Source organism: Vigna radiata, unplaced genomic scaffold (assembly GCF_000741045.1).
Source record: "Vigna radiata var. radiata cultivar VC1973A unplaced genomic scaffold, Vradiata_ver6 scaffold_432, whole genome shotgun sequence".
Classification (NCBI taxonomy): domain Eukaryota; kingdom Viridiplantae; phylum Streptophyta; class Magnoliopsida; order Fabales; family Fabaceae; genus Vigna; species Vigna radiata.
Window position 1 is genome coordinate 15,548 of NW_014541979.1, and position 16,153 is coordinate 31,700.

At 42.0% G+C, this 16,153-nt stretch overlaps 1 protein-coding gene across 1 annotated transcript; it reads right to left on the minus strand.

Annotated features, from left to right (window-relative positions):
- Positions 1–10,413: 10,413 nt before the first annotated feature.
- On the minus strand, positions 10,414–14,102 carry LOC106778705 (loricrin-like). Its single transcript, XM_014666693.1, has 6 exons — positions 14,047–14,102; positions 13,871–13,955; positions 11,881–12,013; positions 11,734–11,800; positions 11,002–11,549; positions 10,414–10,637 (listed from the first exon to the last, which is right to left on the minus strand). Exons 1-6 carry the CDS (start codon positions 14,100–14,102, stop codon positions 10,414–10,416), a joined length of 1,113 nt encoding a protein of 370 aa, XP_014522179.1.
- Positions 14,103–16,153: the final 2,051 nt, after the last annotated feature.

Sequence of the window (16,153 nt, forward strand, 5' to 3'; positions counted from 1 at the left end):
GCTACGTTTTAGTTGTTTACAAGTACGTACAATTACAGCTCTGATCACTTCAGATCTTTCTAAGTTCGTATTTGGTACTGCTTGTTTGATTACAGCAACAACAATGTCGCCAATATAAGCATATCAACGATTACTAGCTCCTAGGATTCGAATACACATCAGTTCACGTGCTCCGCTGTTATCCGCTACATTCAAATGAGNTTGAGGTTGAATCATATCATTTTTTTATTATTTCAATCTAAAAAAGGAAGTAAAAATATTTTGTGTTAAAAAAAAGAGGAACCTATAATTGCATTTTTTCTTTTCATTCTAAAGACCTATTTCCTTTGATTCTCTTTTATTATCCTGAAATAATGAATTGAGTTCGTATTGGCATTTTGGATGATGCTATTGAAATAGCCTTTCTTGCTATATTTTCTGTTACTCCACCCATTTCATAAAGTATTTTCCCCGATTTAACAACAGCTACCCAATATTCGGGAAATCCTTTTCCCGAACCCATACGTGTTTCAGTAGGTCTTACTGTAACCGGTTTGTTTGGAAAAATACGTACCCATATTTGTCCACCTCGGCGAACATTTCTTGACATTGCCCGCCGTCCCGCTTCTATTTGTCTAGATGTTATCCAAGCTGGCTCAAGTGCCTGAAGAGCATATCTTCCGAAGCAAATATGATTACCTCGATAGGATATTCCCTTCATTCTTCCTCTATGTTGTTTACGAAATCTGGTTCTTTGGGGGTTATAATTGATGTTTGTTTTTNAATTCCATCTTTATTACAGAACCGTACATGAGATTTTCACCTCATACGGCTCCTCGCGAATGAAGTAATTCAAATATCTATATCTATATAGATAAAAATTTGATGGGTGTCGCGAACCATACAAATTTGATTGCAATTTAGAAATGCAGTATAATGCTAGGGAATGACCCCTAGGTCGTCTCTCAAGGACCAAGTGTGGTTCGAGAATCAGGTCAAACATGTAGTGGGGGGGTTTGAAAGTGTTTTTGTGAATGCAATTAAACTAAATTAAAAATGGGAATTAAACCGAACATAATTAAAAACATTAAAATAAATGAATAAAGCATGAAGACCAAACGGTCCTACAACGACCGACGGTTCTACATTGAGACCAAACGATATCTAAAACAAGTGAGGAAATCGAAAATGCAAGAAGATAAAGAAAACGAACAGAGTAAACATTTAGTGAACTGAAACAATAAATGAAACATGATAGACAACATACTAAACGAAAACAATAAATATTAAACCCCAACACTGTAACAAATAATTATCTAGCACAGTTAAAATTATTTAAATGCAACACTAAATTAAAAGACGAAAAACAACTCAACCTACTATGTAAAATAAATTAAAGCTAAAGAAATAAAGAACATAATTAAAAATGCAATTGAGTCATCTTCATGTTGAATCAACGTGTGCACACCAAATGCAATCAACGCTTTCTCTCCTAGCGTTTTGGATAACACCTTTCTTCTTTCTAAAAGTGAAATGGGAATGAAAGCCCTCTGCATCCTGGACATGATTTGCTAGCTTTCTTCAATTAAAAAAATTGAATTGAAACTTCTTCCCCAAAAGCCAACCACCGTACCTCATCCAATCACTTTTCTTCAATTTCAAACAAATACAAGAACTAAATCTCTACACCTCATACAAGAACAAAATTTTCCCTGAAAATAATAATGCAAATAATTAGCTCAAAATATTCAAATTAATTAAAATTAGAATTTTCGGTCAAATTAAGCACTATTAACNCCCTGAAAATAATAATGCAAATAATTAGCTCAAAATATTCAAATTAATTAAAATTAGAATTTTCGGTCAAATTAAGCACTATTAACAGAAACGGGGAAAAGACCGGACAATTAAGCACAATTCCCTGATTAATTCTAGCACAATAAACTAAGTGAAGTCGAGAAAATATCGACTCATCAAAATAGACCAGACTTAGTCTTTTGCACTCCTGGGAAAAATCAAGACGCAAAACAGGGAACAGTTCTGAGGACATCAGGGAATTGACACAGACTCAGCAGACAAACAACAGAGACTGACAAGGAAAGAAATAGAGTTACACAATCCTCAAGAAATCTGGACAAAGAAAAGAAGTAGACAGTATCCAACACAAAATCAAGGAAACTAGATACTTAGAGAAATCATCCAAGCAATTCAAAGCATGACAAAATGATCAATCAGTTCAAGAGGTGAATCAAAAGCAACAAAACCTCACAGATGCATACTCTTAGTGTTTCTCTCAAGTGTCTAAGGTAAATCAATGTCAACTCAATGCACTCAAGAAAGCACACACAGAAAGACTTGGCAAGTCTCTAATATCAACACTCAAACACATATGCATGTTCAAATCAAAAGGTCTTTTAGGGATGTAATGGGACCAAGGACAAGGGAGGATAAATATGGATAAGAAGCTACAAACCAAAAAGAATAGAGGAGCAATGAGGAATAAGTGAAAATACAATCAAATCACACCCAAAACCTCTAATTCAATCCTCTTCTTGACTCCATTATTCACAAAACTCTTTTTTTTTCATTTTTCTGTATATTTTTTTTCTTTTTTTTTCCATCTTGTCTCTTTTCTTTTCTTTCTTTTGAGAACACAAATTTCAAGAGACAATATACACCCTGATTACAAAAACAAAAGCAAGAAGAGGAACCATCTAGCCAATTCATCTGAATCCCCCGAAAGACCACACTTATTCCCAAAACAATTCCAAAGCTCCAAAATTCCCTAAGGTTAAGGTAAACATGGTTTTTCACTTAGGGCTAGTTTATAACCTTCAAAACAAAGAAATGGGGAAAGCATAGGCAAAAAGGGGCTATCAAAGGATCAAACACAGGGTAGGCTCATCTGGCTAGAGAGGCTAAACAACAAACTGCCTTTATCACTTTCAAACATGCATATCAATCAAGAATCATCAAAAAGAGTCAAGCCAAGGCATATGTGCAAGCAATCAAGAGACATATCACACACAAGAAAGAATATCAAATGGCTCAAATCTCACACAGGGTATTTCTGTCACAATCAATTCAACCCTCAACATCATAATCATCTTTCCAAGCAAAGAAATGCAAGGTTTTCCAAGCAAATCAGAGTATCAATGAAGTGAAGGAAAAACTGACAACCTAAACAAAATCCAAAAATCAAGAGAAACATGTAAAACTGTACANAAGACACAACAAAAACTACCTAGAAAACAAAAAATTTAATGTAGAAAACATAAACTAATCAAAGAAAAATCAGAGTCTCCCCCAATAGACCACACTTAAACTACACAATGTCCTCAGTGTGTCACAAGCAACAGATCAACAATCATAATAGTCAACAGATTGAAGGACAAGTGCAATTCAAGTGGGAAAAGGGGAAGAAGGGAAAGAAGAAAACTCCCCTGATCATGGTGGCAGTTGCCAAATTTGGACTTTCAAGGAGAGGTCTTCCACCATTGGATTCAGCAAGGAAGTCTTGAGGAGGAACTGCTTCAGTCTCCAAATTTGATCAAGCAGGGATATGTCCTCTACAGTTGGATCCAAGAAGTAGTGATTGTTGATGAGCAGGTTCAGCTGGTGCCTATTAATCTTCAAACTGTCGGCACCTTTGTCTTCCACCATGGGTGTATGTTGATGAAATTCATGTGTACCTCCTGCAACATGGTTAGTGCAATGTGGTTCCAAAGAAATGATATGCAGGGGTATAACACCCAATCCCAGTGTAAGAGGCTGACCCTCAGATATACCCTCAGAACATGAATCAATCTCAAATGTAGAAACAATATCAACAACAAGCTTAGATGTGATAGCAAAAGGTGGTTCTCATCATGCAAGGAGGGAGAATTAAAAGCATGCTCATCAACAATATAATCATCAACATACCTATCATCAACATAATCATCAACAACAGAATCAATCAAAGGTATGTTTACCTCCACTTCCCTGAAGATTGGTAGAGTGGTGAAAGGTGAAGTTGGTCTACCTATCTCAAAAGTGTTGCTCATATCTGTCTGGTCTTCCAATTCTTCATCAGTCTCTTCAGATGCAAGAGTGGGGACATAGAAGGGTGGGAAAGTAGGTGGCACAATAGTTAGCTCATGACTCTGCTCCCCATCTTGTATGTGGATGGCACCAACATCATTTGGAAGCTGAACAGTCTGAAATGGTGATTCCTCTGAAATTTGAGATTGTTCCTCGATGAGTTGAGTAGCCATCTGCCCCATCTAATCAGTCAAACTCTGAAGGGAAGTTAATTCCTACTGAAACTCCATGTTCAGTTGCTGGAACTGAATGTTCAGAACAGTCATCTGCTCCAATAACTCCTTCAATGTAGGCTCAAAAGTAGTGGAAGGATGAGGAATTGCTTGGACAGACTCATGAAACTGCGGCTGCTGTGGCTCCTGGACAGGTGGAGAAGGCATACAAGAATTTTGGAATGGTGGTTCTTGATCTTGAAGCTGTGAAGTACCATACCATCCTAGGCCAGGATCATTCCACCCAGGATCGTTGCTATATGAATCAAAATGATGCTGAGTAGGGGAGAATCTATCCAAAAACAAATGCTTAAGATCTTCCCAATTGGCCCAGAATTCTGGTGGAAGATGAATAAGCCACTCCCATGTTGCGTCTTCTAATTAATGCGGAAATGCCCTTAAAAACATGTGATCATCAGGGACATGAAGAGGTTTCTTTGAAGAGCACAGGGTGTAGAATTCCTCCAAATGTCTATATGGGCATTAACCTGCAAACCCATGAAATCTAGGCAGCAAATCTGTAAGTCCAGAGGTGAGAACGCAATGAACATCAACCTCATCAAGTGGAACCGGCTCCCAAAGAGCGCTCTCAAGAACGGGAGGATGAGTCATATTGTTCTCAAGACAGAAATCAGCAGAATATTTATGAGAAGCACTATCAGAGGCACATGCAGAAGAAACAATATCCACATAGCCAAAACAGGTAGACATACGAAAGAAGGGGGAAAAGAAGAATGCAATGAAAATATGCGACTAGAGCTACCTAAATGCAACACACATGACACGACATACAAAACGGAACAACAAACTCACAACACAAGACAAGACAACACACACTAACACAACAAAAGACCTAAACCGAACCTTTGGTCCCCGACAACGGCGCCAAAATTTGATGGGTGTCGCCCCCATACAAATTTGGTTGCAATTTAGAAATGCAGTATAATGCTAGGGAATGACCCCTAGGTCGTCTCTCAAGGACCCCTCTTTTTCTTTTTCGAACAAAATAAAAAAAAATATAAAAAGAAATAATAATAAACTAAACCTAAATCACTTTTGGGTCCAACAACATTTTTCCAAAATTGGCCCAAGATGCAAAGAGTTAGTCTAAAAAGTTTTAACAAATAAAATTACAATACAACTAAATTTAAAATGTCTAAACGAAAAGTCTTGAATTTATTTTGTCTCCTTCAAATGTCCTAAATTGTATTTCCAAAATTTTCCCTGAAAATAATAATGCAAATAATTAGCTCAAAATATTCAAATTAATTAAAATTAGAATTTTCGGTCAAATTAAGCACTATTAACAGAAACGGGAAAAGACCGAACAATTAAGCACAATTCCCTGATTAATTCTAGCACAATAAACTAAGTGAAGTCGAGAAAATATTGACTCATCACTGCATTATGATTCTTTCCCTCCATCTGCGCATGTATTTCTTTTAGCATTACTTACACATGTTAAATAAGCTTTCTAGAAGGCATCACATGTATCACATTGCTTGCCTACGTGGCTTAGATCCACATTTTACGGATCTTAGCATTTTCCATGCTCATGGCCGAGAGGTTAGCCTATAAAACCTCTTAGGCATTGTTGTATCTGCACTTTTGGATTAATAGTAAAGAAATTTTGCTGAAATGTTAGCAAAGTTCTTCTCCAAGAGTCACCTTCCTAGCTTGCTTTCCATTGCAACATTCTTCCACTTCATGGAACCCTTCTGAGTTGTGATTCACTTCTTCAAGCTAACCTCCATCTTCCCTCACCATAATCATCGCTACATCCGCTGCCTCTCATCCAAATTCTCCAGCAAATTCCATTGCCGAGAAGCATCCATATATGCAACCATTTCTGCAGCGTACTGGTCCATTGGATTCCTCTGCTTCCAAAGCTGCCTTTCACCTCCAATCTCACGGACAATTCAGTATACGTCTTCCTTGATGTATCAAAAGAGTTGTTTTGTCAAATCTGTCCATTTCAGTGCATTGTGAACATTTGTGCAGTTGTATTTTATCATTTAAAAAATGTATGCACTGTTCATTTGGTCCATTTTAAGTCAATGTGCAGAATCACTTCCTAAACCATCAAATTTGTTTTAATTTGGAAGTGAACTAGTCAATTTCTGCTGCAGTGTGTTTCTTGACTGTTTGAGTGTTTGTACACCTTCAAATTGATGATATAAACCTTCTTGCACCATCAATTAACCTTTCCAAACATTGCCATACAATTTTTGGGTTTGAAAGCATCCTTTACAGCCACTTTTTTGGTGCAGTAGGCTATTTTGTTGCTGTTTGCAAAATTGGATTGGAAAAAGCTGGGATTTACCTTCTAAATCATTTCCAATGTTCAACCACATCTAAAACCATACAGAAAAAGCAATTCTATCCCTGCAATCTAATTTTGAATCCCAAAACCGAATTTCCCACAAAGCTGAAACTCATTGAGGACTTTCATCAAACAGATTGCAAATTATCAAACAGTTTCACTACACTATATTTTTTATCTTCATTTTGAGTTTTCTTGCGTGTTTAATATTATCTAGTGCCTCTCCTAGGTTCCTTTTGTGTCCCTCCATTGTTTCAAAGCTTAAAATTACTTGCAATCAACTTGTTTAACTTCCATTTTGTGCCACAAAGTGTGTTACCCGAAAATAAAATCTAGTGCAGTGCAGATTTTTGCTGTGATTAGTTTGGTGTTTGGCAGGGTGCTGTGACGTTTTGGTGAGGCTTTCTAGCATCCAGTTTGCTTCTCCAAAAAGGGGTAGCATATTAAGAAGTGGAGGTCTTGCTAACTTGGCTTCAAGTGGACTTCAAGAGGAATTTAAGTGGGCTGTCCAGCCACCTTTTTCAGTAGCAAAATACCATTCCAAAGTTCCATTTCAGCATTTATTTTGCTTTTGTAGCCACACTTGGCTTTGTTTACATAGTTCTATATATCATTGTACTATTTGGCTTTCTATCACGGAACCTTTGTAGTAAATTGCTCTTTGCTTTTCAAACTTGAGTTACTTGGGAAAATGCTTATCAAGCAATTCCAAGTGCTCCCTTAAACATTGCAATAGTTCAGTTGCTCATGTTAGTGTGAAAGTGTGTCAAGTGGCTCCAAGTGTCATTTTCACTTTCACATAGGGTCGTTGTCTTTTCCATTCATATCATATTTCCTTTAATTTTGCTTGTTGATTATTTGTGTTCTACGTCTCCGTGATAGCTAGGTGCGCTACCATATAGACAAACCTTCGTTTGGTTTACTAGGTGCATAACATCTTTGCATTCAAAAGGTTTTGAAAGACTTCTATCTAGAAACTTGGGTGAGAAGCGTCAGGAGACACTCTGGCTAGGAAGGACAAGGTTTCTAAGCTTGTCCATTGTGACTCACCTCTCCTTCCTGGGAGCTATTCGGTTTCTTCACCTCTAGAATCTTTATAGAAGTCATTCACCAAAAACAAGCAAATTCTCTTTTCAAAAGTTTTGATTCATACTTGTGAAAGGCTTTCAAATCTTTGTGAAAACAATTTCCCTACTTCATAAGCATGAGTCACTCTGGTGTTCAAGGTAATGTCACTATAGATCAAGAGAACATAGAGTTAAGAGCTGAACTCAATAGAACTCAAATGGTCGCCAATCTTACTCTCAATCAAAGCGGGCACACCCACGAAGGTCACTCTCATAGGCACAATCATGATCAAGATGATCATTCCCACCATAGTGAACATCATACCTACCAACCTTATGATCATTATCAATGCCCTCCTAGGCGTCATCACAACCCTAGAGAACATCATGTAGAACCTAAGCTTGACCTTCCTCCTTTCTATGGTAGAGATAATGTTGAAGAATACTTTGAGTGGGAGATGAAGGTTGAACAAATTTTTGAATGCTACAACATAAATGATAGGAGGAGAGTGACCCTAGCCACCTTGACCTTTCAAGGTGCAGCCCTTTATTGATGGACATCCATCATGAGAGACCAAAGGATGCATGGCGACTACAAAATTCAATATTGGAATGAGTTGAAAGCAGCCTTACACAGAAGGCATGTCCCAGCCTATTATGCTAGAGAAGTCATGGACAAGCTCCATCGACTTCAACAAAGAAACATTAGTGTTGAAGAATATAGGCAAATATTAGAGTTACCCATGTTGAAGGCAGGGATAAAAGAAGATGAGAGATTCACCATAGCTAGATTTCAGAGTGGATTAAACTATGATATTAGAGATAAGGTAGAACTCTTACCTTACTTAGATCTCAATGATTTTGTTCAGCTATGTGTGAGAGTGGAAGAGCAACTTAGAAGAAAAGTTTCCACTAAAAGGAATTACCCTACCACCTCCGAGTATAGGACATATCATAAGAGGGAGGGTAGTCTAGTGAGGTATGAAAAACTTCAAGACAAAGAAAAAAAAAAGAAAAGGAAAAAGTGAGAAGTAAAGAAAGAGAGAGAGAGAGAGCGAGAACGAAATACCCCTCACAAAGAGTCTTCAAAAGAACCAATGGGTAGAGAGACTAGATGTTTTAAGTGTGGAGAGAAAGGTCATTATTCTTCCAAGTGTCCTCATAAAAGGTCTACTTATCTCTTGGACCACCAAAGTGCAAATGAAGATTCTTCTAATGATTCAGATACTTCCATATTTGAGGAAGAAGCCTTACCTTGTGAAGGTGAGTTATTGTTGGTTAGAAGACTTCTTGGAAGTCAAACCAAAGAGCTAGAACAATCTCAAAGGGAGAACCTATTCCGCACAAGATGCAAAATTTTTGAAAACACTTGTTCATTAATTGTGGATAGTGGTTCTTCTAGCAATTGTTGTAGTTCTAGAGTGGTGAACAAATTAGCCTTACCAACTATTCTTCATCCCAAGCCTTATAAGCTTCAATGGATAGTCAAAACACAAGTAACCATACCAATATCCATTTTCAAATATGAAGAAAATGTTTTATGTGATGTTGTTCCAATGGATGTTGGGCATGTTTTACTTGGTAGGCCATGGCAATATGATCATAGTTCCACTCATGATGGCTATACCAACAAAATAATTTTCCTCCATAAAGGAAATAAAATCACATTGATTCCTCTTACACCTGAACAAGTGAAAGAGGATGAGATAAAAATCAAAGAAAAACTTGAAAAAGAAAAACAAGAAAGTAGGTTGGAAAAGCAACCTTCTCAAAACAAGGAGACCAAGGTATGCATGTTATTAACTTCTTCATTAGCAGGTAAATACCTTGACTATTCTTCTTCTCCAAAACATCACTTTGTTTCTACATTTCATCATGAGGAATGTTCCAAACAAAGTGAAACCAATAATATATTAAAGTCCAAGACTTCTTATAATAAAATTTTTGTCAAAAGGCCTTTGTTTCATATTCTTCTCTTTGCATACCTCTTTTTCATCATGCTCATTTTTGTTATCTTTTGTAGATATATATTTGACCCAGGCGGACACTAAAGACCAAAGTTGTGCTTCTTTTTTCTTCCCGATTTGAGGACAAATCGTTTTTAAAGAGGGAGGGAATGATGGCAACCCCCAAAGGGACTTCCCATCCAAAGAAGTATCAACTACACTGAGACTATGAAAGGGAAGTTGATTGAGAACTTACTTTTACTTTCTAAAGTCTTAGCATGATTCATCTTTACTAAATAAACTTTACATTGTTTTGTAGGCCTTTAATAAAGAGGAGACACCATGTACATATAGCTAAGGAAGGCTGCCAAGAAGGACAACCAAGGAATCACAAAAGGGAAACAGGTGGCGCCCAGCGCCCCCAGGGCGCCCAGCGCCAGAACTGCAGAGTCTTCTTCTTCACTTGGATTGCTGACCTGGCATGTTGTACCTTGCGTCCCAAGTCTCTCCAACTGCATAGCTTCCTCAACAAGCTTCTTTTACACTTAGAGTAGCTTGCACAATACGTTTTAGAAGCTCTCCTTCATCTATAAATAGAGAGCTTCATCACTTGTAAATTCAACTAGATTTGGAGTAATAAAATGTTGTTGAAATCTCAGATATCCTCTCAAGTTCAAACTTGTGCCTTGTTATCTTGCACATCCTCTAGCTCCTTTCCCCTTTAGAAAGCCTACTGAGTTAGAGTTCTACCAAACATCCATCCCAACACCTTCACACATTTTCACAAACACCTACCTTGCATTTCAAACTTCATCTTCTTCATCATTCCGTTGCCAATTCTCTGGATTTAGAGGTTGTTCGTGACTGAGTTCCAAGAGAGCTTCCATCACCACCACTACAGCCACCACCGCCGTCGCCACCACCATCGCTCGCACCACCACCATCGCTAGCACCACCACCACCACTACAACAACCACAACCAGCACCAGTGCTGCCGCCGCCACCACCACAACCACCCCCACCACCACTAACACCCCCACCACCACTTACACCACCATGACCACGACAACCACCCCCACCACCACTAACACCACCATGACCACCGCCACCGCCACCACCCCCACCAAAACCACAACCACCACCGCCACCGCCACCGCCGCCACCACTACCACCCATCGTCGCCATTGCTGCCACCACCGCTACCATCACTACCACCACCACCGCTACCATCACTACCACCACCACCACAACTACCCCCATCATGGCCGGACCACCACCGCCATCGCCATCACCACCACCCCCACCACTGCCGCTGCCGCAGCCACCACCACCCCCACCACCACTACCACTACAGCCACCACCACCACCGCCGCCACCACCACAACCACAACCATCACCACCACGACCACTATCGCCGCCAACAACGACGCCGCCGCCACCACCACAAACCCAACCACCGCCGCCGCCACCACCACCACCACCACAACCATAACCACCACCGTTGCTGCCGCTACCAACCCAACCACCACCCCCACCACCACTTACACCACCATGACCACCGCCACCACAACCACCAAAACAACCACAAGGACAACCGTCGCCACCATCACCACAACCACTACTGCCGCCGCCACCGCCACCATCACAACCACCACAACCACCATTACAACCACAGCCACAACCTCCACAACCACCACATAAACCACCACCACAACCGTCGCTGTTGCCACCACCACCACAACCACCGCCACCACAACCACTATCCCCACCCCTGCCGCCACTGCCACCACTAGAAGCACCACTACCACAATAACCACTACCATTGTCACTGTAGCTACCACCCCCACCACCACGAACACCACCACAACCATCACCGTCACCGCCGCCGCCGCCACCACCAACGCCGCCGCTGCTACCACTAAGACCACCATCACCACCACTAACACCACAATGACATCCACCACCACCACCACCACCACAACCACCACCAAGACCACAACCACCATAACCACCACCACCACCACCACAACCTCCACCACCACCACCACAACAACAACCACTACCGCCGTCGCCGCCACTACCACCGCCACGAACCCCACCATCAGTCACACCACCATGACCACCTCCAAGGGCTATAGTAACCGTGGGCTGCAGCAGTAGAGAGCAATAAGGAGCTGTGAGCTGCATCAACTACATCAGCCGAGAGAAAGGGAGGATTCTTTATCTTATATCTTTTTGTCCCTAGCCATTCATTAACTAGGAACACTAACTGAAACTGGCATTTGTATTGATAGGATTGGACTGATTGGGAGATTCAAGATAATTGAAGTTGTACACGTAAGAAAGAGATTTCCAAAGTTGTCCCAAAACCTGTCCAGAAGTCAGATGGGGCACGTGAATTTCCTACAATATGGAACCAGCACTGTAGTATAGGATTACATTCATTTTTATTTTTATTTTTTTGTATTTGATGGGCTTATGTCAGCCCACTGTCACTGGTAGCTTTAGTTCTTATTTTGTAAAAGGCCATTTCTAAAGTCCAAGTAGATTGGAAGAGTTCTTAGTGCTCTCTCCAACTCTTGGCAACTTTATTTGTTTTCTTTTGTTTGTGTTTGATTGTGTTTCACGTTTAGGTGTGACTTTTGTCACATTAGAGTCCGTGATTGTGTGCTCACGTTTTAGGGAGTCATTAGAGTCCAACATTGTCTTTTTTTGTTGTGTGAGTCAAGTACACATTGTTTTTAAAAAAGTAATTTTACTTTAAAGATGTCTAGGATTAGTGAATTTGAGAAGCAACATACTCTTAGGAAAATAATGAAACAAATTGGGAATTTGGAAGAGAGCATGAATCAAGATAGGCTTAATAGGGAGGTGCAAACCTCAATCATTCACAATGAGTTGAAAATGCTAAAAAAAGAACAAGTTCGGAATAGGGAGAGGTCTAGGGAAAATTACACTATAGACTTCCAAAGGAAAAGAGAATTCCTAGATAGGCTCCAAAAGTTGCAACAAAAGTCTATGACTGTGCAAGAATTTAGGCAAAAGATAGAGTTATATAAAATGAGGGCTGGAATTGTTGAGAGGGAAGAGGTTACCTTAGCTAGATTCTTAAATGGGCTAAATTTTGACATAAGGCATGAGGTTGAATTACTATCTTATAAAGATTTAAATATCTTGTTCAAATATGCATAAAGGTAGAACAACAACCATTTTCCAAAAGACAACAAGAAAGAATGGAAAAACATAGGAGATAAGAGAAAGAAAGAAGAGAGCAACATAGGAGAGAAGAGGAAGAAAGAAGAGAGCAACATAGGAGAGAAGAGGAAGAAAGAAGAGAGCAACATAGGANGAGAGAAGAGGAAGAAAGAAGAGAGCAACATAGGAAAGAAGAGGAAGAAAAAGAGAGAATAAGAAGAGAGAAAGAAAAGAGAGAAGAGGAAGAAAAGATAGAGCAGGAAGAGAGACTACAAAAGAAAGAGAAGGAAGAAATTGAAAGGAAGGAAAGGGAAGAAAAGAAATTGATGACAACATATCTTAATCTAGAACCCAAAAGGGGAGGTTTTCTATCCTTTCATTTTCCTTCAATTGAAATTAAATGTTCCAAATTCATCTTTTCTTTCCAAAATATTGCCATCACATCTTTTCAAAAGTTGCAATTTTTAACATATGGCAATCAAAAACTTGAGTTAGAGTTACCTTTTTGGTTATCACTAACTCAAGACAAAAATAAATTTTCAAATGAAGAATGGTTTCTTTATAATCATCATATTGAAAATTTTAAAATTAAGAAACCTTCTTCGAAAAATACTCTTTTATATACTTTGGGTCATAGAAAACTAATTAGTGTTATGTTTGATGCTTATTGCAGATTTACCTTTGACCCAAGAGGAGTTTGTAGAGAGGCAACTAAAAATAAGTCCTCACGAGATCCATCAAGANTTGAGGACAAATCCTTTCCAAGGGGGAGGGGATGATACGCGGGGCCCAAGCCCAATTTCATTAGTTTAGTAATTCTTTTACTTGTATTAGACACGTGTACAATGTGTTAGGCATGTGGTACATTTAGTCTTATATATAGGCATGCTAACACATTTTGTAAGCACTTTTGAGATAATGAATTAATTTCCTGTTGAGAATACTCCAGAATTAATTCCTTGAAAGTCAAGGCTGAAGAATCCAAGGGATTCTCTCAGCCACCTTCCTATCACATTGCACTTCATACATTTTCCACTTCAGATTTCTCTTTCAACCACCGCATACCTCTTCCACCAATCCAGAGCGTCCTCGTGGCTTACCAGATCTACTGCCACGCCTACATTTACCTTTCACGCTACATCTTCGTGATCTTACACCACAAACCAAATCAATCTCACATTTCATCACAAACCTAGGGTTTCTTCTCGAGAGCCTTCTCTCTCGAGCTCCTCATAGCCAACCGCCGACCACCACGGTAAGCTCCATTTTCTGTTCCAGATCGCCAGCCTTTCACCATTTCATCACGAGATCTTCCCTTACCGGACTCTCTTTCACTTCACCGTTCAAAAACCGAGAATCCTTTCCTTCCATCGATTCAATCGGTGAAACCTCTTGTTTCACCCTTCAAACAGCTACTTCTCCATTTCTTTCAAACTTCCACCGATTAAAACCTATGTTACCTCGAACCCTAGCTTTTTCCACAGATCAAACTCCAAAACCTATATTTTAAGCTTCTTCCGCTGCGACATCTCCTCCAATCATGCGTTCAGATCCATTTCTCGGTTCTTCTCCGATCAGTCGTGACCAAGACTGCATCAACCACCACCACCACCAGCACAACCACTGCCATCACCACAACCACCACAACGACCACCACCACCACCGCCGCCACCGTCGCCCCGACCGTCGCCCCCACCACCGCTGTCGCCACCACTACAACCATCACCACCATCACCACCACCGCCACCACAACAACGACCACCACCACCGCAGCCACGACAACCACAACCACCACCACCTGTCGTAGCCATCACAACCACCACTACCACCACCACCACCACAAGCACCACCATTGTCGTCGCCGCCGCCACAACCACAACCACTACAACAACCCCCACAACCATCACCAGCACCACAGCCACCCCCACCACCAAAGTCACCGTCACCACCACCACAACAACAACAACCATCACCACCGTCGCTGCCACCGCCACCGCCACCGCATCTACCACCATCACCAGCACCACCGCAACCACTGTCGCCACCATCGCCACCATCGCCATTGCCACTGCCACCAGCACCACCACCACCACCAGCACCACCAGCATCGCCACCACAAAGACCACAACCACCACTACCACCACCACTGCCAACACAATCACCACCACCACTGCCGCCACCCCCACAACTACCACCACAACCACCACCGCCACCACCATCACCGCCACCACCACCACTACAACCACCCTAACCAGCACCACCACCACAAACACCCTCACCACCATCGTTGCCGCCACCGTCACCACCACAACCAAAACCACCACCGCTGCCGCCGCTGCCACCACCACAACAACTACCCGCACCGCCACCACCACCATCGCTACCACCACCACTACAACTACCACCACCACCCCCACCACCACCACAACCACTAACGCTGCTGCCACCATCACTAGCACCACCATCGTCGCCACCATCACTGCCACCACCACCACCACAACAACCACAACCAACACCAACACCACAAACACCCTGACCACCACCGTTGCCGCTACTGCCACTACCCCCACCACAACCACCACCACCACCGTCGTCGCCACTGCCACCGTCGCCACGACCACCATCGCCGGAGCACCGCCACATCTGCCACCACCACCACCGCCGCCACCCCCACCACCACCACCACTACAGCCACCACCACCGTCGCCGCCACCATCGCTAACACCACCACCACCACCACAACCAGCACTATTATCATCGCCACCTCTACCACAACCAACCTTACCACCTCTAACACCACTACAACCATACCCACCGCCGCCACCACCACTGCCACCACCACCGTTGTCGCCACAATCACTAGCACCACCACCACCACCACCCCCACCACCACTAACACCCCCATGACCACCGCCACCACCACCACCACAACCACCACCACCACCACCAATGTCGCCGCAAACATCGACGCCTCTGCCACCACCGCCGTTGCCGCCACCAACACCACCACCACCCCCACCGCCACTAACACCACCAGCAGCACCACTACCACGATTACCACTACCACCGTCACTGTAGCCCCCACCCGCACTACCACGAAGACCACCACGACCATCATCGTCACCACCACCGCCGATGCTACCACTAGGACCACCATTACCACCACTAACACCACAATGACATTAACCACCACCACCACCACCACCACAACCACCACCAACACCACAACCACCACCACCACCACCACAACCACTACCACCACAACCAACACCACCAACGCCACCACCACAACCGCCGCCGCCGCCGCCACCACCACCACCACCACCCCCACCACCACTCACCACCATG